Source organism: Leiobunum rupestre, chromosome 6, assembly GCF_980474605.1.
Source record: "Leiobunum rupestre chromosome 6, qqLeiRupe1.1.hap1, whole genome shotgun sequence".
NCBI classification, from domain to species: domain Eukaryota; kingdom Metazoa; phylum Arthropoda; class Arachnida; order Opiliones; family Sclerosomatidae; genus Leiobunum; species Leiobunum rupestre.
The window spans coordinates 68381032-68403817 of record NC_143389.1 but is presented as its reverse complement, the minus strand read 5'-3'; the positions used below and the strand labels follow the sequence as shown (position 1 = coordinate 68403817).

The 22786-nt window shown below is 33.6% G+C and overlaps 1 protein-coding gene across 2 annotated transcripts; it reads right to left on the bottom strand.

The window, feature by feature from the left end:
* Positions 1 to 213: 213 nt before the first annotated feature.
* Positions 214 to 21934, bottom strand: LOC149943274 (uncharacterized). 2 transcript variants are annotated; one of them, XM_090177457.1, is made up of 8 exons: positions 21765 to 21934; positions 20760 to 21675; positions 17030 to 17065; positions 4382 to 4589; positions 4174 to 4312; positions 3073 to 3142; positions 2903 to 3008; positions 214 to 922 (listed from the first exon to the last, which is right to left on the bottom strand). In XM_090177457.1, the coding sequence occupies exons 2-8, from the start codon at positions 21619 to 21621 to the stop codon at positions 877 to 879; spliced, it is 1467 nt and encodes a 488-aa protein (XP_090033583.1). In that variant the 5' UTR covers positions 21622 to 21675; positions 21765 to 21934; the 3' UTR covers positions 214 to 876. The 2 variants fall into 2 exon arrangements, with proteins under 2 accessions (XP_090033583.1, XP_090033584.1); XM_090177458.1 differs by lacking the exon at positions 17030 to 17065 and having other exon boundaries at positions 21765 to 21929.
* Positions 21935 to 22786: the final 852 nt, after the last annotated feature.

Below are 22786 nucleotides of genomic sequence, written 5' to 3'. Positions count from 1 at the left end.
AAAAAAGTGACCCTGCGCGTGAAGTTGAGCACGCGCAGTGGGCCTGTCGGATCTGTTTATGCATTTCTTTAACCCTTTGTAAATTAGAATAACAAATTTTTTTGATTAAGGTAGTTTATTTTGAAGCCGTAAAAATGGCTTAATACAAATTTTAACCTAACAAAAAAAACTGGACAATATTGGAAAACTATGAGGCTTCAAAGTACAAGAATTAAAAAAAAAGAACAAATAAAATGAATTATCTCCTTAGAATATTGTAGAACTGTATAAATACAATGGTGACATTACGCTATTACAGATGAAAAATTTCATTAAAAGCTTTTTCATCGCTTAATATCACAAGAAGCCAAAGATCTAAAAGGTTACTTATGTTTACGCTACTCCTACAAATACTTAATAATAAATCAACAAGACCATTTCGTATTTAAAATTTGTGCAAATTGAACACTCCACAATGTATTAATTTATGGTAAACAATATTTATAAGGTCTTGGGTTGATTATTAAAATTGAGATTTTTTTCAACAGTATATTTTCATATTTTTATATTTAACTGTATACTCGCAAAGCTTTAACTAAGAATTATGAAGATTCGGAAAAATATGATTTTCATAAAAAAAATTTACATTTTGCGTAAAAATGCAATAAAAATTTAACTAAAATGGATCAAAGAGATAATTTGTTTTAAATGTAACTACGTGGTAACAAACGGCTTAAGCACAACTTTAGTTGGGAAAAGGGGAACTATCATTTATAAATAGCTTTTTGCCTTAAGATTATAGTATGAATCATTTTTTTGGAAGCTGCAAAAGGGTGCGGATCTCCTAGGAGTGTGTTGTGCTCTTAAATCTCCTTCGTGATAACCCTTGGACTGCATTTACTGAGTTTTTTCTTTTTGTCCAAAAGGAATCTTAGATTTAACTCTGAAATAAGTAAAAGTTATTATTGGGTGACATTTAAAAAAAACTACCAGGGTTATTCACACTGAAGCTTAAAACATAGTTTATGTCAGTTTGAATGCCAGATTCGAGCGCCGACGATAATTCTAGGTTCATACGTGCAAAATTGCTTCAGCCCTGGTTCGCTTATAGCCAAGGCTTAACGTCATTTTGAATTACTAACAATTAGTTAATCATGTTTACTATAGGTGTCCTGTGGTTTAAATTTTGGTCCTAAGCATCGCCCCTACCGACCAAGTTTTGAATATATGCTGTCTGTTCGTTCAAAATTATCTCTGCACAACAGCTGAAAGTTTCAACCGAAAAACAAATTGAAAAGTCGTCTGCTATTTCTTCACATAATTTACTGATATTAAGGCACATGGCGCTTTATTTCCTAAGCTCTGAGACTATAGATAAAGTAATATTTGACATATTTTATAATTGTAGTCCCATTATTTTTGAAAATACGAGCAATTTTATTTCCCCGCCTTGTCATTTTGAAAGAGTTTCTAAGCGAACAGACTTGGACGAGCTGCTTCCAGAACCAACACGAAGCGATTTCTCGCATGGGTTTTGAAAACTAGTTAACTAAATCGAAGCGATTTTAGGGGTAAGCGTGAACCTGGCCTTAGTTAAGTCAGAATTTCTCGCCCCACCTGTATGAATATTTTAAAGGCGTCTTTTAATATTAAAAGACCCATGATTTTATAACAGCGAGCTCTACTATAGAAGCTTGTCAAAGAATATTAATTAGGGGTGTGCGAGTACTCGATCATCATCGAGTACCCGACGTTTTTTGAGGTTGAGTACTCGAACTCGAATAAGAAAATTTAAATACTCGTCAATTATCGAGTAGTAAAAATTTGCCTTATTCGAGTACTCGACTACTCGAATAAGCCGCTTGCTAAACTCGTCGAGTTATTTAATCGTCGATAATATTCAGCCCGTCGTGTAATCGTCTAAAAAACGCCACACTCCCCCTCTAAAAGAGTCTCTTTCTCTTCGTCTAGCCCTTTTCTCCACCGATGAAGAGTTTTATTTTATCTTCAACGCGCGGCTGCGCAGTACACAGCTATAATATAAATAAATACCACAGTTACCTGGTACTCTTAGGCATACGGTACGACGGCTAGCTTTAAATTGGTAGTAGTAACAAGTAAGGCGGACTTCCTGTACTTCTAGAACTTTCTCTAAAGTTTTGGTTTCGAATCGAGCTTCACTTAGGCGGTTTTTCACGACTCTGACGGGGTGACGGCGGCGTTTTTCGGGTGTTAGGCTTAACGTATTCTTTTAACAATTAAAAACTGTACGGAACTATGTTAAAGCTAAGTAGAAGAATAATATAATTAAGTTAATTTAGATTTTAAAGTTATTAAAATTAATTAAAATTTTTAATTAGGTACTGGTTTTTCTTTAATCGACAACCCCGGGCGATTTTTCAAACTACTCTAGTACCCGAACGATTTTTCTTAAATACTTGAATAAGGAAAATTTTTAGCTTAATCGAGTACTCGAGTACCCGACTCGACTACTCAACGAAAGCTTGTCGAGTACTCGATACCCGACTCTTCACCAAAAACCACTACTCGCACATCCCTAATATTAATGCATTGACGTGGTAGATTATTTAAGAAAATAATTTAAAAAATTCAAAACCTTAGGTAATTTAATTTTCTTTAGTAGTAAATGCCATTCACAAAGTTTAGTAAATAGGTTACCAATAAGGCGCTTTTGGGCAATAACGAAAAGAGTGGGAATTTTGGGAAAGTAGGTCTTGACTTATAGACGCAATCACAAAGCTTCCTTAAATCAACCATTTAAAGTTAAATAACCCTGTACATTAAGACTAACAAGGTAAAGAATTGGAATTTGAAAGATTGCGCTATAAAGTGGATTTTATGTTTCACATTATTTGGGGCTCAATATATCGATCTAACCCACATACTAAAATAGAAGACTTACGTTGCAATTACGCCTGACACTTGAGAATTGACTAAATTGAGGTACTGGTCAATTTGTGCTTTATTTGTTTCGTAAACCTTGGGCAAACTGAAAATAGCGATGAAACCTGAAAAACAAAGACCAAAATTATTAACCAAGTCTTTATGCAAGTGATGTAATAAAATACCAACCAAGTGTAATCAACGTTAGTCCATTGAACCACGCGCCCAAGTAGGTCAAGCACCACAAGATAATTCCAAACTGAAAGAAAACAAGTTATATCAAAAAACCGTAATAATATTAAAGCAAGTGTCGGCTCGACGTGAAGTAGTTCTTTTTTCAACAGATGTCGCTAGCGTCGTAATCAAAACAGGATGCTTAAGCTACATTTTGCTCCAAAAGGCGGGACATAAGTACCCCTAGCGTTGATTGGCTTGTTTGTAAATTTGCCAATAACTTATAGTAATTTTTAATATTATATTTTATATGGGATATATAATTGAGGTTAAAGTAAAATTGGTCAAATTATAATTATCTCAAATGGTTCTATGACGACGTAATTGTTTCGCTTTTTTTAATTTAAGCTTCCTTCTACATTAATAGATGGCACTAAGCTCTCCAGTAAAGTAGTGTTTTCGAAGAATCGGATAGATTCATTGCCATCTCTAATAACAAGAGACTTATCATAATACAGGTGGCAATGATAGAGCTGACTGTTGCTTTAAGTTTAATCAAATAATAATTGGTGACAATGGGACATTATCATCTGTATTTATCAACATCTGTATAACACCAGGAATGTAGGAGGTCTCTTAAAAATTATATACACCTTTGAGAGCTCTGGGGGGAGGGGTCATGCAGTCGCCGTTCGTGGCATTTACAAAGATACTAGGATGACGTTTTTTGAATCGCCTTTCGTACCCTCACACTGCGGAATGCGTATAGCTACCATAACCGACCTAACAAAATAAAATTTCAGCCTTTCCCAGATCTACAGGTACGCCAGTTGACGTATGTGCCTTGTGGACTTTTAAGGGCCAGGTTTCCCTAAGGGCCAAAAGCCACGACGGCGTGCGTCGATGCGTAAGAATTGTATTAAGCCTGGTTTCCACTAGCACGCGTAACGACGCGTCTTTCAACTTTGGAACACAGAAAGAATTGTGACGCGCGCTAGTGGAAACTAAGGCTTAGGCCTAACGATAATTTTTTGCGTCGTAACGTTTTTGCCCTAATGAAAACCAGCCCTTAAATCTTCCACGAAGAACTATACTATTGGCGGATGACAACACTACCTTTATTGAATCCAGCAAGTCTTCAACGAGAAACGCGCTTCGGAGCTTAACGATGGTAGTAACTGCATGGCCAACGACAGTATCGGCTGTCTCGTGAATTTTCTCTTGAGGAATGGAGATATCTATTTCTAAGAATTCCCTGTAATTGGAAAATCAGCGTTAGACTACCATTTCGAGTGGTATTTAGAGTAAGAAAATGCGACGTTACTTAAATGGATGGCCTTCGCCTGACTTCTGGACCGCTTGCAGAACGTATTTGTAGATCCTAAATGACAGAGTGACGCTGACCACTGCCAGAGCCAAATAGGACAGCACGCTGATGAAGGAGAAGTATCTCAATGAGATCAGGAAGAGCAGCGACACACCGAAGGCGATTCCACTTTTCTTGGGGTCTTTCCAGTACACTAAACTCGTTACTGCAAAAACGAACAAAATTGCCATTAAATCATTTACAACGCGTTACGTCATCGTAATTGATCGTCCACAGGCTAAAGCATGGTGAATAAAACTATTTTTTCCAAGTTTTGTGCCATCTCCCTTTTTCGGTTTGGTCAGTTAATTTGGATGAGATTGCAATACGTTATTTTATTCTACCGGGTAAAACATTTTTAACAGCGACACCTGTTGGTCTATGGTAAATATTTTAAGGTAAATGACACGCCTAATTAACAATTTTTTTCCAAAAATTTTCAAATATAACTCTTTTTGAGTTTGGTCTTAGTTTATTGGTCTATGGTAAATATTTTAAGGTAAATGACACACCTAATTAACAAATGTTTTCCCAAATTTTCAAATATAACTCTTTTTGGGTTTGGTCTTAGTTTATTGGTCTATGGTAAATATTTTAAGGGAAATGACACCTAATTACTTCCAAGTTTGAATTTTCGATTGCGTCAACCAATTTATGGTGCAAACGCCATCTAGCGTCTAAACGTCGTGACAACGCGAATTTGATTGTACCACGAAATTTCTAATTCCATCTACAATATCCATTAGAACATTATTTACCCGCTAGGTGGCGCGGAGAAGAGTAAATCGCGTTTTAGCAACGTGATTAATTAGTTAAATTGTGTCCTGACAGACTTGGAAGATCCATCGCGGCGTTATTTCCAGAACTCAGTCTTTGGTGAAGAACTTTAATGCAGAAACAGTGAATTGATAAAATGATGGATGGTATTCTAGACTGTCAAAATCAGAAACGTGCTTTTAAATATTTATCAGGTGCGAGAACCGTTTTTATCCAGTGTTTACTGACGAAAACCAGAAATTATCAACTATAGAGCGATTCCATTCGATAAACTAAGAGTTGCCATCTTGTTTAAACCCTTGGTCCCATGCCTTAAATCCGTTACATAATTGACTAGTCGTTGGTAGTAAAAATTAATTTATGTAGAAATTTCATGTTAACATAATGGGCTCTTTTCACGTATTACCAGAAGTGTAAAATCAGTCTCTTACGAGATTTTGAACTTAAATATCATTATTTAGCCTCTATCTTGTTAATAACATTCAGATATAGAAAATTTAGATCTTACATATAACCGTATTGTCAATTACATTTTTTGTAATTCTAAACGTAGTTTGAAATAGTTTTTAAAGTATGCAACAAAATAAGTTTATTAACGTGGCGATTTAAAGTTAAACCGTATCTGAAATACGAGCCGAAACCAGAAATCGTATCTGTAGTCTTTGAAGCTTTTTCTTAAATAGGTCAGGCCATATGTAATAAAAGCATTTCCATATTAGTCTATACGCTAATAAATTTTTACGATACCGACGAGAACTTTAACATTTGTCTTAATCAGCGTTAGTCATCGCCATAGAAAAAAATTCCGAAAATAGAGCCCATCGAAATTGGGAAATATAATCCGAACGTTATGTCGTTATCCTAACGCAATAACCGACAACGCCACGTGCGACTAACGTGACTAAGGCAAAACTTCAAACGCGAAATATGACTGCAATATTGCCACAAATTTCACGTCTACGTCTAACTATTATTAATTTATTTAAATCTCACAAAATTAATACTGTAGAAATCGCAAATATATAAATAATTTCAAAATGCGTTGAATTATTATTATTAAATATGGAATATTTCCACAATATGCCATTGAAAAGAATTATAATAAAAAATGCGCGATAGACTATCGGATAAAAAGCCAGACTTCGAAGCCACCATAATTTAAATATCATTCTAATATAAAATATTTAAATACGGGCATACCTGATAATCCGTCCATATTGTTAAAAAGCAATAAAATTATCCGTCGGGTGGCGAGTCGCGCTTTCGAGCTAAAGGAACTCGTCACGTGACCTACTCAAATTGATAGCCCGGCCCTCATTTTTCAAGCAATGGTTACAAAACTTCCGTTTGTACGCGTGATTAAACGCTACGTAGACTGCCACCTGCCCAACGGCGTTTTCCAGGAAACGACAAATATCGTCCACGTCTTCAAGATTTTTACGAATTATTTTTTTTGGTTTGTTTAGCCTGTCCTATTTCGCGCGTAGTGGCGCGGTTCAGGGCCGATGCCGATTAATTACAAGCAGCTGTTAATTAGGGGGACCCCCCCCCCCCAACCCGGACAAACTTGGAACAAAAGGATATCTTTAAAACCCTTTACTGGTTCATATTTTTCGACAACCTTGAAAAAGGAGGTTGTTGACATATTAAGAGCTTGATATTTCGGTATAAATTTCTAGTCATGTTTAATTAATAACGTCGCTCACAGATGGTGCCAGGGTCTCCAGATCGAATGTTTCGCGGATCCATGCTCATTTTTCTTCTATTTAAATTGAAAATTAAGTATATTAAAATTAATCATTAATTTTCCAATTTATATCAATCAAATATTAATTTTTTCCCAACCGAGATTAATAATTTTTTCCCAACCGAGATTAATAATAATTTTTTCCCAATCGAGATTAATAATAATTTTTTCCCAATCGAGATTAATAATAATTTTTTCCCAATCGAGATTAATAATAATTTTTTCCCCAATCGAGATTAATAATAATTTTTTCCCCAATCGAGATTAATAATAATTTTTTCCCAATCGAGATTAATAATAATTTTTTCCCAATCGAGATTAATAATAATTTTTTCCCAATCGAGATTAATAATAATTTTTTCCCAATCGAGATTAATAATAATTTTTTCCCAATCGAGATTAATAATAATTTTTTTCCCAATCGAGATTAATAATAATTTTTTTCCCAATCGAGATTAATAATAATTTTTTTCCCAATCGAGATTAATAATAATTTTTTTCCCAATCGAGATTAATAATTATTTTTTCCCAATCGAGATTAATAATTATTTTTCCCCAATCGAGATTAATAATTATTTTTCCCCAACTGAGATTAATAATTATTATTATTATTATTTCCCAACTGAGATTAATAATTATTATTATTATTATTTCCCAACTGAGATTAATAATTATTATTATTATTTCCCAACTGAGATTAATAATTATTATTATTATTTCCCAACTGAGATTAATAATTATTATTATTATTTCCCAATCAAGATTAAGAATTATTATTATTATTTCCCAATCAAGATTAAGAATTATTATTATTATTTCCCAATCGAGATTAATTATTTCCCAATCGAGATTAATAATAATTATTATTATTTCCCAATCGAGATTAATAATTATTTCCCAATCGAGATTAATAATTATTTCCCAATCGAGATTAATAATTATTTCCCAATCGAGATTAATAATTATTTCCCAATCGAGATTAATAATTATTTCCCAATCGAGATTAATAATTATTTCCCAATCGAGATTAATAATTATTTCCCAATCGATATTAATAATTATTTCCCAATCGATATTAATAATTATTTCCCAATCGATATTAATAATTATTTCCCAATCGATATTAATAATTATTTCCCAATCGATATTAATAATTATTTCCCAATCGATATTAATAATTATTTCCCAATCGATATTAATAATTATTTCCCAATCGATAATAATAATTATTTCCCAATCGATATTAATAATTATTTCCCAATCGATATTAATAATTATTTCCCAATCGATATTAATAATTATTTCCCAATCAAAATGTTTTTTATCTTTTTAATATATTTCAATTATTAGATTATTATTTCAATTATTAGATTATTATTTCAATTATTAGATTATTATTTCAATTATTAGATTATTATTTCAATTATTAGATTATTATTTCAATTATTAGATTATTATTTCAATTATTAGATTATTATTTCAATTATTAGATTATTTCAATTATTAGATTATTATTTCAATTATTAGATTATTATTTCAATTATTAGATTATTATTTCAATTATTAGATTATTATTTCAATTATTAGATTATTATTTCAATTATTAGATTATTATTTCAATTATTAGATTATTATTTCAATTATTAGATTATTATTTCAATTATTAGATTATTATTTCAATTATTAGATTATTATTTCAATTATTAGATTATTATTTCAATTATTAGATTATTATTTCAATTATTAGATTATTATTTCAATTATTAGATTATTATTTCAATTATTAGATTATTATTTCAATTATTAGATTATTATTTCAATTATTAGATTATTATTTCAATTATTAGATTATTATTTCAATTATTAGATTATTATTTCAATTATTAGATTATTATTATTATTAGGGATATATGAATTTTGGTCAGTAGGTCAACCTAATTTTTTTACAGAATTTGCAGTACCATTATAACCCTAAAACGGTCTATCAAAGTCTACATTTGAAATCCATTAAATTTGAAAGGGTCAAATATTTAAATATCCGAAGTACGTGACGAAAATCAACAGACTTAAAAGAGAGTTCCATTTGGCAAGCTTTCACGAAATGCTCACAGATCTGGCAAGGGCTCCAAATATTTATATTTTAAGAATAGACTTTAGAGGTTACTTCCTATACCGAAGACTTTACTAGTCTAGTTTCCCGAAAACGTAAAAATAGTTCATAGGAATTATTAAAGCCGAGTTGCCAGGTATGAATAATACTCAATAGAAATACCGCAATTCTTAGAAGAATTTGGGTCGAGAATTAGGTTGACCCCGATATGGCCTGACAAAAATCACTTATTACAAGGTTGCCACCCAATTTTAGAATTCAAATTCCCTGACTATTCCCTATTTTCCCTGACGTTTTAAGGCCAAAATGTTATATTTCCCTTTAATCAGAAGTTAATAAATTTAAATGGACTTCTATTTCAATAAAAAGGTTATTGCAATGTTGAAAAAATTAGCCAAACTTTCAAGGAAATAAATGATAATCCTAAAACTTTTCATAGGTCTAGAGTAAAAAAACCTTCAAAAAGTGTTAAGATAAAATTTAAATTCCCTGACCTTTTACAAATTCTTAAAATTCCTCGTCCTTTCCCGGACTTTTTAGGAACTTTTAAATTCCCCGACTTTTCAATTTTTCCCTGATTTCCCCTTACGTGTGGCAACCCTGTGTTATTATTCAAATTTGGCTAAAGTTCCGGTTTCAAACCATTATATTAAATGGGTTAAAATTGACTAATTTAATTTTTTCAAGGCGAGATAATTTATCCGAATTTGACTATCTTAACTTCCAAAAAGGCTTTGGAAATTATTTAAAGGGACACAGAACAATTTGAAAAAGTCTGCCCGAATTTCAGGTAGATCCTCCTCTTCCCTACCTCGCAGATTCAAACTGGCTAAATAATAATTTTGTGTTAGTTAATGCTATTTTTCTAAACGTTATAACTTCATATTTCCTGTAATTAGATTTTCAACATGGCAAATATTTTCTGATTTGATATGTCGTACCCATGTCGGATGCCATTTTGGAAAATGGCAGGTGCAATTGTATTATGACACCATTAGTTAATTCTTGAAGATCTACTAATTGCGCAGTCAAAGCTTACTTGTTTACACGCTATTAATTTAAAATCAATTGTGTAATGAAGTATAGTCGGAAGGGTTCAGACAAATTCCTAGAATCTTCAATTTCAATTAAAACAATTTTCTAAAATGAGACAGATTTAAAATTTTTCAAAATTAATTTTGAATATAAAATTAGTTTAAAAAATCAGACTTTATTTTAAAACTAATTTTTAATTTCAAATCAGATGTTGCAAAATCAGTCTGATTTCAAGGTTTAAATTTAATTAATAATTTAGCTCATAATTAAATTTTAGGTCTCTTAATTCGTTTGCAAATATATTTTTTAAATTTTTAAGAATTTAAATACAATTTATTAATTAATTTTTTTGTAAATGAGATTTTAACGAATTCCGACTGGAGTATTTCGTAAGTGTGATTTTAAGTTAATTCAACCCGAAAAACCCAAAAACCATATGGTCTCCAACGGCAGGCGCAGGTTGCTTTTAATTATTTCCGGTTTCAAGAGTAATTTATCATTTAGCGGAAGTTGCTAAGGCACCTGAGACACTTCCAATAAAACCCATCCGTCCATTTCCGCGTACTACGAAGAAACCACAAGGGAGCGCCTGCAATCAATAGAGGTTAGTTCGAGGCAAACACGTCGCGCGTCTCTCGCTTTGAGCGGGCATTAGCTAAACCTAACACGTGTTGAGTTGCGAGACGATAGGCCTAACGAATGTCTGGTAAAAAAGTCGATACGGGCGCCGTTTTCGCCGTCGCTGAATCTCGCGATAATCGTCGGTGGATGGCGACCAGTCATTCATATCGTAAACAGTAAGCCGTTTAGTCTAGGCGCGCCTACAGGAGAGATTAAAGTAAGACCAAGCCCTTTATCGACCGACCAAATTCCACGTCTCGCTGTAAATAAAAGGGACACGTCTACACCAGCTAGTCAGTGATTCCAAGTCGGCAAAATGAAATTTCCCTCACAGGGTCTTTAAATTTCCCTTTTTGACCCAAATTTTCTTTAGTTTTTCCAAAAGCCTAAGAACTTTGTAAATTTTTTTCTTTATTGGCCTTCAGAAAGTGATATTGAATACATAGTGCCAGTTTTAATTTGTAACTGGTTTAATCAACATCGTATTCAGGCGTTAGGCCAAACTTACCACAATGAGAAATAATAATTAATAATTGCAGGGAAACCTGATCAATCTAAATCTTTACGCTTTTTATCTAAGATTACTCTAATAATATTTTCTTCAAAATTAAATCAATTATTTTAAATATTGTGATTATTTAGATAAGTAGCTTCCCTAGATTTCGCAAATTTTTGCTCTATTTCCCTTTTGGGATTTTTAAGGAAATTCCCCTAGATCTGGGAAATTTCCCTCGACCTGGCATCACTGCAACTAGTCACCAAATGTTATAAATAAGGATTTAAAAACTAGCCATTAATCTTCCAACGTCAATTCGATGACTGAATCCGACTACAGCATTGTATTGAGGCGTGATTCGACAAAATGCCCATTGTTTTAAAATCTATATTTTTGCCGTCCAAAAAATCTAGATATAACTAGATTTATCCGGGAAAAAAAGGAAAATCTAGATTTTAAACCGGGTATCCCCAAAATCAATGGTTTTCATTGTTTGGTTTTGTCATTCCAGCAATTTCATTAGTCGGTCGAACTAAATGTATAATTTTAAATGTAAATGACGTTCAGCTCGGCTAATACCCAAGGCGCAACAATAGGCTAAAGCCATCTGGCGACGTTTACTGCCTTTAATTCAACTGATGCTTTGGCCCTTTAAATAATTTACAAGCATTTTCATAATTTTAGAAAATCAAATTAGGAGCAAATCTAGTCTTCTTAATAAAGGTACTATGAACTAAATAAAAAACTCGTCTCCTAACGACTTGTTTTAATTATCCCTCGCTTCGGTTAAACCTATTGGCAAAAATGCGAAATTCGTTGTTCCACCTTTAAAGGGAATATAACCTCAGATATTTGGTGTGGAACACCAACGCTTGCAGCTCTGGCCACTCTTGCCTTTCGCTTTAAAAATGTTTGGCGCCACTGTACAGGGAAATTTTAAAAATTGAAGGGGTCTTCCATAAAGATTGCTTTGCAGGTTTAAGAAGCTTTAAGAAGCTTACATTTTTTTATCAAGTTCGTATTCCCTGAATTTTCCAGGTTTTCCCTAGCCATTCTGGAGATTTTCCCTGACATTGTATGCCAAAATTTAATTTTTTTAAACTATTAAAATTAAATTCCCCGAGTTTTATACTAATATTTAAAATTCCCCGACTTTACCCCTAGTTTTAGACCCATTTTCAAATTATTGACTTTCCCTAATTTTTAGACCCTTTTTCAATTACTCGACTTTTCCCTTAATTTTTTGACCCATTTTCAAATTCCGACTTTTCCCTTAATTTTTAGACCCTTTTTAAAATTCCTGACTTTTCCCGATATTAGACCATTTTTCAAATTCCCCGACTTTTCCCTTAATTTTTAGACCAATTTTCAAATTCCCCGATTTTTCCCTTAATTTTTAGACCAATTTTCAAATTCTGACTTTTCCCTTAATATTTAGACCCATTTTCAAATTCCTGACTTTTCCCGATATTAGACCATTTTTCAAATTCCCCGACTTTTCCCTTAATTTTTAGACCAATTTTCAAATTCCCCGATTTTTCCCTTAATTTTTAGACCCATTTTCAAATTCCCCGATTTTTCCCTTAATGTTTTAGACCAATTTTCAAATTCCGACTTTTCCCTTAATTTTTAGACCAATTTTCAAATTCCACGACTTTTCCCTTAATTTTTAGACCAATTTTCAAATTCCCCGATTTTTCCCTTAATGTTTTAGACCAATTTTCAAATTCCGACTTTTCCCTTAATTTTTAGACCAATTTTCAAATTCCCCGATTTTTCCCTTAATTTTTTAGACCAATTTTCAAATTCTGACTTTTCCCTTAATATTTAGACCCATTTTCAAATTCCCAGCTTTTCCCTTAATTTTTAGACCCATTTTCAAATTCCCCGACTTTTCCCTTAATATTTAGACCCATTTTCAAATTCCCAGCTTTTCCCTTAATTTTTAGACCCATTTTCAAATTCCCCGACTTTTCCCTTAATATTTAGACCCATTTTCAAATTCCCCAACTTTTCCCTTAATTTTTAGACCCATTTTCAAATTCCCCAACTTTTCCCTTAATTTTTAGACCCATTTTCAAATTCCGACTTTTCCCTTAATTTTTAGACCCATTTTCAAATTCCCCGACTTTTCCCTTAATTTTTAGACCCATTTTCAAATTCCCCAACTTTTCCCTTAATTTTTAGACCCATTTTCAAATTCCGACTTTTCCCTTAATTTTTAGACCCATTTTCAAATTCCCCGACTTTTCCCTTAATTTTTAGACCCATTTTCAAATTCCCCGACTTTTCCCTTAATTTTTAGACCCATTTTCAAATTCCCCGACTTTTCCCTTAATATTTAGACCCATTTTCAAATTCCCCAACTTTTCCCTTAATATTTAGACCCATTTTCAAATTCCGACTTTTCCCTTAATTTTTAGACCCATTTTCAAATTCCGACTTTTCCCTTAATTTTTAGACCCATTTTCAAATTCCCTGACTTTTCGAGAAATTCCAGGTTTTCTAGGTACTGTGGCAACCCGGTATAAAAAAGCCTTTACAAAATTCCTCGCGTGTACCTGAGAATCGCGAAGGTTTACGAAATAAAGGTGGGTCCAGCGAGAAAATGTTTTAAGTGATTCCGTGATCGCTTCTCGCGATTAAACGTTACATTGTCTCCTGTAGACAAGTCTAGAAGAAAACAGCTAGAAATAAACTTGGAATTCGGCCTTCCAAGGTCATGCAAATTTCGTAAGCGATCCTGCAGAGAAGACTTCGCACGAAGCGTTTAAAAAAGCGCATTGATGGCAGAATACGGAGTTGTAGATGTAAGCCATTCAAGCAATCGATTTCGCTGCAACCCATTAATAAGATACCAAGGGAATTTGCGATGGTACAATAAAACCCTGTCGACATTTCTTACTAATTTACTATTCAATCATTAAAATAATATTTAGCAAATATTGGATTAAAAATATTAAAATTACAGTAGATTTAATACCAAAATTAAGGGAGATTTAATACCAATAAAATTACCAACGTAGAGGTATTTTTATCAATTATAGGATTAAAATACCAAAATTAAGGGAGATATATTACCAATAAAATTACCCATGTACAGGTATTATGCAAATAAAGGTTTAAAATACTAAAATGAAGAGATTTAATACTACTAACATGACCAATGTACAGATATTATGCAATTATAGAATTAAAATACCCAAATTAAGGGATACTTAATACCACTAACATTACCAACGCACAGGTAGTATGCAATTATTGGATTAAAATACCTAAATGATGGGAGATTTAATACTACTAACTATACCAATGTACAGGTATTATGCAATTACAGGATTACAACACCTAAATTACAGTAGACTTAATACCAGTAACATTATCAATGTTCCAGTATTTTATGCAATTACAGGATTAAAACACCTAAATTACAGTAGACTTAATACCAGTAACATTATCAATGTTCCGGTATTTTATGTAATTATAGGATTAAAATACCTGAATTACAGTAAACATTATCAATGTTTCGGTATTAAAATACGAAAATTATAAATTTAATACCAATAAAATTCTTAATGTACAGGCATTTTATAGGGTGAAAAACAGTTTCACTCGCAAACTAACCCCTGAAACAATTTCAAATTGAATCAAAACATTTAAACCAGACGTTAAAAAATAACAGGTAGCTTGTTAGCACTATATCGTCTGTGCAGGTAAAGGTTTCATAAGTAATTTTTATACTAGAATTTTTAAATTATCAAGTGTTATATTCCCTTTAACATGGTTGCCACAAACTTTGAGATTCAAATTCCCTGTTTTCCCTGGCCATTTTACGAGATTTTCCGACTTTTTAAGGCCAAATTGTTATTTCATATTTGACTTTTTATCAGAAATTTTAATGAACTTATATTTCAGTAAAAAGGTTATTGCAATGTTGAAAAAATTAGCCAAACATTCAGGGAAATAAATGATAATCATAGAATTTGCCATATATCTGGTCTAAAAAATAACCTTAAAAAAGTGCCAAGATGAAGTTTAATTCCCTGACTTTTTACAAATTCTAAAAATTCCGACATTTCCCGGACTTTTTAGGTCCATTCTTAAATTCCCTGACTTTTCCCTGTTTTCCCTGACGTGTGGCAACCCTGTTTAAGAGACAAATATCCTTAAAGGAAGTATAAACTAAACCAAAAATAAGACTTGTTTTTAAGTAACTAGCGTCAATTATATCTAGCTCCTGGTGGCAAAAATATTAAATTAAGATTAATTTTGTAACCTTTCGTACTCTTATTTACGCATTGTAAATCGATTATAATTAGAATAATAACCAATAACTTAAAAAATAAATTAAATATATGGTGAATTATAATTAATTATAATTAATTATAAGTATTTAATAAGACTATTTCATAATTATCTATAACATTGGAGTGCTTGAATCCCTGATTCTATTGATATTGTTAAAATTGATAGCGTTGATAATGACGAAACGTTTAAGTGTGTAATTTTCTAGCTCGCTTGTCAATAACGCTTCGGGTTCCTGGATCATAAACACTTTTCAGTTGCCAGCAGAAAATAAATCAGCGGAAATGACCTTTAAGCGGCCATCGAAGTAGCGCCCCCCCGTCGCGATTCGAATAATTGGCGGGTGTCTCGCGCGGCGTTGAGAGGCAATTTACCAAAATAAGCAGATCCCCTTTTCAACGAGGGAAACCAAACCCCGGAGAAGCACGAGCACAATTCATACCCCTATTGGCAAACCGAATTCCCACTGATATTTCCCATATTTTCCCAGTTAAATTTCCCATATTTTAACAGGTGCAAGTTAACCTCAATCAAGGTCCAGGATAACTCATAATATTTCCCTGATTATTTACCGAAGAAAACTTAATTTAAAAGATATTTCCCTGATTTTTTACTGAAGAAAATGGATGAACTTATATTTCCGAATTTTTACTGAAGAAAACTAATTTAAAAGATATTTCCCTGATTTTTTACTGAAGAAAATGGATGAACTTATATTTCCCCGATTTTTTACTGAAGAAAATGGATTAACAGATATTTCCCTGATTTTTTACTGAAGAAAATGAATTTACCTGATATTTTTAACTTTTTACTGAAGAAAATGAATTTACCTGATATTTTTAACTTTTTACTGAAAATGAATTTACCTGATATTTTTAACTTTACAGGGTTCGTACAAAATTTCCGGAATTAAATTCCCTGACATTTCCAGGTTTTCCCTGACAAAATTGCCAAATTTCCCTGACCGTTTTTGTTGAATAAATTTATGTTTTGAGGTAAAATCTTGGAAAATGTTAATTGTGTATTTTTAATACATTTTTCAGAAATTTATTTGCCGGATTTTTGTTTTTGGGGTCATTTTAAAATTCCCTTACTATTTCGGACCATTATAAATTTCCCTGACTATTCCCTGACCATTGGGAATAATTTTCAAATTCCCTGACTTTTCCATGACCTTTTGGAAACATTTTCAAATTCCCTGACTTTTCCAGGTTTTCCAGGTATTCCAGGTCGTGTACGAACCCTGCTTTATACTGAAGAAAATGAATTTATCTGATAGTTCTGATTTTCCCTCTGATATTTCCCCTTATTTTAATAGGTGTAAGTTAACCTAAATTGAAACTAGGCGGTAGAGACTAGCGCGTGATATTTTCCTGGACATTTCCAGGTTCCCCGGGTCGACATGAACCCAGACGAGTGTCGAAGTATCATTCAAAAACCACAATCGTTCACCATGCTAGAGTCGTTCTGTTTTGTAGGAAACCAAGCGCGAGAATAAAAAAGGCGGATGCTTACCCACAGGGTGTAATCTGTTTGGGTCAAACAGAGCACCTGCAAGAGAAGAGTTGAAAAGGCCACAGTTAGACAGAAAAGTAGTCAAAAGCGAAGAAAAGGCTCCGAGATGAATCACAGCGAAAAGTGATCAAATATTATCAAAAGTAAATGGACCGAAGTTATCAGACTGCTATATCCCCCATGTTGGGGGAGTTTTCCTTATGAAGTTACATTTTTACCTCGAATTTGAAATTTTGCGCGCTTCTAGGCGTTTTTGTTTTTAAGAAACCATTTTTTTATACATAGAAATATCAATACTCACAATTCCCAAGTGCAATTTATCACGTCAAAAGACGGGGATGGAAATTAGCTTTTATTTGAGTCGATTTTCTCATTATTTTCATAAGGAAAACGCCCTCCGATTCCGAGCGCTATTTCGATAACTTCGGTTCATTTACTTCCGATATTATACATTTCACCGCAAATAACCTTAGTAATTGGCTAAACGCGGCTGATTAACACACTATTATCGAGGGGCCAGCCACGACAGTAGAAATTGCGCACCAGATTTCCAATTTCATTCGATTTAAAAAAAATTCTTTGATTTCCAGTAATTTATGTTTACGAAAATAATATCGTTTTATAAGATTTCCATTTAAAATTCCCCGATGATCATGGAATTTTAATTTTCAAATAATTCAGTTTTTCTAAGATTATTTTCGTTTTTCTAAAATTATTCTTCGATTATATCAGTTTTGATAAAATTATTTTTCGATTATATCCGTTTAAGATTATTTCTGTTTTTCTAAGATTATTTCCGACTATCTTATAATTTAACTGATTTCTTAAGATTTAGAATATTTTTGGAAATTTTATGGACTTTTTGATTTTAAGAAATCAAGCAATTGTTTTCTCCAAACAAGTGGCTATCCCCTCGACTATTAATAATACATGCCCAATAACAACTACGTGAGAGTGCGGTTACGGTGTTATCATTCGTGCATCAAAAGGTGCATCAAGTTGGTAACAGTTGAAACCATTCTTGCAAGAAAGATCAGAGCATACTGGCAAACCATTCTTGCGAGAATGAACTTTTATAATAACCAACTTGACGCACCCCGTATGTGACGTGTTTGAGATTTAGTTTAAAGATTCAGGTTAGACATTCTCAGAGAAATTAGCAATATATAAATTGCAGTTAGAATTATTATTTACGCAAAATTAAATAAAATTAATTAATTGGATTACGGATGGATGACACTGAAACGGTAGTGGAGATAATTACAAACATTTCCTGAATGACAGTGGAATATTTACTTTGTGTTAAAATGTTGTTGGGAGGTTTCGAAATCACTACGTACAAAGTACAACAGCTTTGTTTAGGAGATCAAATTTCGAAATAGCCAGTATGCCGATATCACCCAAAGATGGGGCGACAAAATTCACTTGTCAAATTTTGTACAAACGCAGCGGTCTAGTTACTACTAGATTTCAAACAAAAAAACTCTAGAAAAAATTGAACAGCGGTGGTGTGTTAAACGTCCACAATTTAGAAGAGAGAGGTTCAGCACAAGTCGCAAACGGGTACGGGATACGTGTAGGGGAAACAAGTCATCGCTACGTCTTTTACACGTTTCAGTCTATTGATTATCGATATTTTTTCGAGATCGACGGCGAGCTGGGCACATGGTGGCGCTGTTTAAGAGTCGATAATAAACCATGAATACCAACAAGCTTTTAAACTATTACCTTACGGTTACTAAACTTAGGGAACTAATTTAAGGTAAAATCTTTAAAAATATTATGTATTTTTAATACATCTTTCAAAAATATATTTGACTGATTTTCAAATTCCCTGGTTTTTCCCTGACCTTAATTTTAAAATCTTTTTCAAATTCCCTGACTTTTCCCTGACCATTTTGAATCATTTTCAAGTTCCTTAACTTTTCCCTGACCTTTTAGAATCATTTTCAAATTCCCCAGACTTTTTCCGGACCTTTTTGATTCATTTTCAAATTCCCTGACTTTTCCCTGACCCTTTCGAATCATTTTCAAATTTCCTTACTTTTCCAGATCGTGTACGAACCCCGTATTTGTGTATGACTTAATAAACTGTCGACGCAAGCGCCACCACTGTCCAAACCAATGCATTTAGTTTCTCTTAAATACGAAATAAATATAGAAGTAGAATCCGTTTTTCGCAACGTCACGAGATAAATTCTTCGCATAATATTCTTGAAGCACGCGCCAGAAAAACGTTGATAGCGACTCTACTTCTAGATTTACAAGAATTACCGCTTATGACGTCGAAGAACACAATCACGTGATTTCTAATATTTAAAGGGTAACGTATATTAAAGGGCCACAGAATAGTTTGAATTTTAAGATGGGTAGAAGGCGTGCCTTCGTCACGTGACGAAAGGGGAGGAGCTACGACTTAAATAAGTCTATAAACATTTTCGAACGATTCTGTGGACTTTTAAAACAATAACACACAACTAAAAACAAATGCATATACAAGTAATTCTAAAGGAAAATTTCAAATACATTATAAAAGTGAAAACAAATACTGATTAAGGACATTCGCAAGATCTTTGACAAATATATTTGAGAAATTTATCAACACTCAAACTGATAAAACGTTCTATTTATAGGATAGCCAAGGAAGAGATTTTGATAAGCCTAAATTTGGTTTAAATAAGAAATTCTGATATAGGATTATTTATGAGTTTCAAAATCTGTTGGTGTAACTGCTTTGATAGCACTGCCAAGTTAGCTTAACGAAAAACGTCATGGAATTTTTGAAATTGGTAAAGTTAAACTAACATTAAAATTAAACAACCGATAATTTTATTAATTTAAGTCAAGGTACCCAACTTAAATTCTCAAACAGTCTACCTTAACAAAAGAAAATTTAAATATATTTTCTTCTCCAGAATCTCCATAACATTTAACCAAACGCCAGAACTTTGGCTGTATAATAATGAAAAATATAGTAACTGGGTCTAAGGGTCCGTTCAAACTCGAGAGTGCATGCGTGGTTTAGGCCTAATCGAGTTTAAGCAACACGCGTGTGGACGTAAACGTATAGGTTTGCACAATTGAGATATATGTCAGAATACAGTAATAATTAACATTAAAAATGATTGAAAATGGGATAAATTAACGTGAAATCCGAGAGCCAACGACTCACCCGTCCGTTCAAGAAATATCACGTTAATACTTTGAAAAGCAAAGTTTTGATTGCAAATTAAAAAACGAATTTGATAATTTCCTTAAACAACAAGAAATTCTGAAGTGAACGAACAAAAACGTAACAAAAATAACTATAAAACTTCGTACGTCATAAAAATTAAGTAATAATAATTGCATTAAAGCAAGAAAGTTAATTCGTAATTAACTTAAACTTTTGTATAAAGGATTGAAGTCAGAAATAACCCAACTCTGTAGAAATATTTTGTCCCTGAGGATGACTTGTGTTTTACGCAATTTCTTATTTTAAAAATATTACAAAAGAATACGATGAAGTGCATTTAGGAAATTGCCTACACAAGGCAAATCAACCGTGTTTTTAATATATTCTACCTGTATATTAAAAATAAAACGTAATATAGAGAGAGGCAACTTAAGCCTAGGCCCAACCCCACTAACCTTCACACCCGAGGCAGAGCGAAGGCCAAGGCTTAATAAAAATTGGCTATTCTCTCGATATTCGCGTATTTGCGTCGTAAAAAAACGTAAATTTTCTTACTTGGTGAGAATGGGCATCCACCAGCAGACCCTGCCGAAGGCTTGGACGACGAAACTTCCGTACTCATCGTGGATTTCTTAGCGTTATAAGTAATTGGTTCGGCAGGAGTCTCTTTTTTCGTTTCGACGAAATCTTCCTCAGCGGCGGAGTCGTGCGGCTGCTGCTGCTTCTCGGATAGGGTGTCGACCGAATCTACAAATGGGGATATTTTTAGCGCACTAGGCTTCTCTTCGAATCGCGGGCTATCCTTGATGATTTCGACGTCTCCCGACGCGGTTTCTTCGGCGGGGCTTGGAACGTAGCCGGAATCGCTCGGTGGGTGAACTAGTTTTTCGGTCGCCTCCGAAATCAAGCCCGGGGATTTCTCTAAAAAGCTACTTTTCGCCGACGGCTCCTCGAACTGAAGCAACTTCTCGCTAGGCCTCGCGGATGTAGTTTCGTACGCTTGATGAGTGTACCTTGGTAAATGTGACGTTTGACTTACGCTATCGAAAGCGTCGCCCAAGAGATCGGCCGACGACTGTTCGTAAGGTGGTGGCGCATCGTTGTAAGCTCTCGAATAATCAGATTTTACGTGATCCTTATTACTATTAAAATCTCCCAACAAATCTTGACCCAGGTTATTTTCGTCGTCGGCCACGTTAGCCGACTTGGGACTGAAGGCGTTATCGTTGCTCGGCTTATTTGTCAGGCCCATCAATTCGTTGTCTCCCAAAATATCTCGAGATTCGACGATATCACTGTTTTTATCCTGAATAATGAAATTTTCCAATTTTTCGAAATCATCCAGACTGGGATCCCTCAGAGGCATTCTCAGCTGATGCTCTTCGGGTATCGGCGAATTTTCTTTAAAGTCAGCCATTTGGAAACCCCCGCAAATCGACCGGTAAGCGCGACGTTGTTTCACTTCAAATACCTGGAAAATACGGACTAGGTATAGTTAAAGCTCTAGTTTATTATTTAACGAAGTCGGAAACCGAATTGAAAACTGCGTAGTTACATTACCTGAATGCGAGGCCGAAACGAGATATTCGATGACGTTCGCTAAGCCTTCGTCGGCGGTACAGGCTTAGAGCTTTCGCTTTGACAGTTCGCTCGCGTAGCCCCGAAAAGCGAATAGTCAGTTTCTAGGCGATTGTGGGGGCGGGGGCAGTCTATTTTCCTCTCTTCAGTGACTGACGCCAGGGTAAAAGAAGCGGACCGTGCTAGACGATGACTCATTTTTAGACTCATATTTTTTAACTTAGTACTAGACAAAAAAGTTTTGCCAATTATTTTATAATTATTAGGCTAACTACGTGATTGTTTTTATTGTTTGTTTATTCGCGTTATCAGGATAAGATATTTTTCAAACAATTAAATATATATTTTTTATGATCTGTTCATTTTCCATGTCCTTTTAAGTTTAGAAATTGGGGGAGCAATTATTTACAAAAAAAAATTGAGATATCACAATTTTTCCGTTAAATTCTTAATATAAACAACTTTGAATAGATGTTATTGTGGGATAATCTCTAAATAGCCACGCACTGAAAATGTTTCTTTGCCGCACGGCACACGTGTATTGAAGAAGATGAAAGTCTTAGGATAATTTTAAATTGAGTTTCACGGCGCCATCTATTTAATCATAGCCGAACGAGTCGACAAAAGAGCAGCCATTACATTAATTTCAAATCGAAAAGGTTCTAGGTAGCGCTACAGCGGCAAAGTTTCTTTTCTGCTTCGGTGTCACTCCTTACGTAGCGTCTGCTCAATCCCAAAGTTGGACGTCTAAGCCTAATATAATCTGTTTATACTTTAAGGGGTCGGAGTGTGCAATAACTGGTGGCTTTACTGGGGAACGCCAGACTCGCATACTTTGTAGCAAAAGCTCGTCTACTCATGCCATTCTTTCACACAGTGTATTTGTTTTTTGTAGGTGGCACCAAAAGCCCCATATAAGACAGATTCAGCAACTCGACGTAATGTCAAGTAATCTCAAAGATATTGGAATCAATGTTGAGGATAAAACGTTACTCTATTCTTAG

What these genes read in the sequence shown, in the direction of transcription:
- LOC149943274 (XM_090177457.1), bottom strand. Translation starts at nt 21,621, where the DNA reads ATGGCTGACTTTAAAGAAAATTCGCCGATACCCGAAGAGCATCAGCTG. An exon ending in AAACAGATTACACCCTGTGG is followed by an intron (nt 4,590 to 17,029) that starts GTAAGCATCCGC and finishes TCGTTTTTGCAG; the next exon opens with TAACGAGTTTAGTGTACTGG. An exon ending in ACTAACGTTGATTACACTTG is followed by an intron (nt 3,009 to 3,072) that starts GTTGGTATTTTA and finishes TTTGTTTTTCAG; the next exon opens with GTTTCATCGCTATTTTCAGT.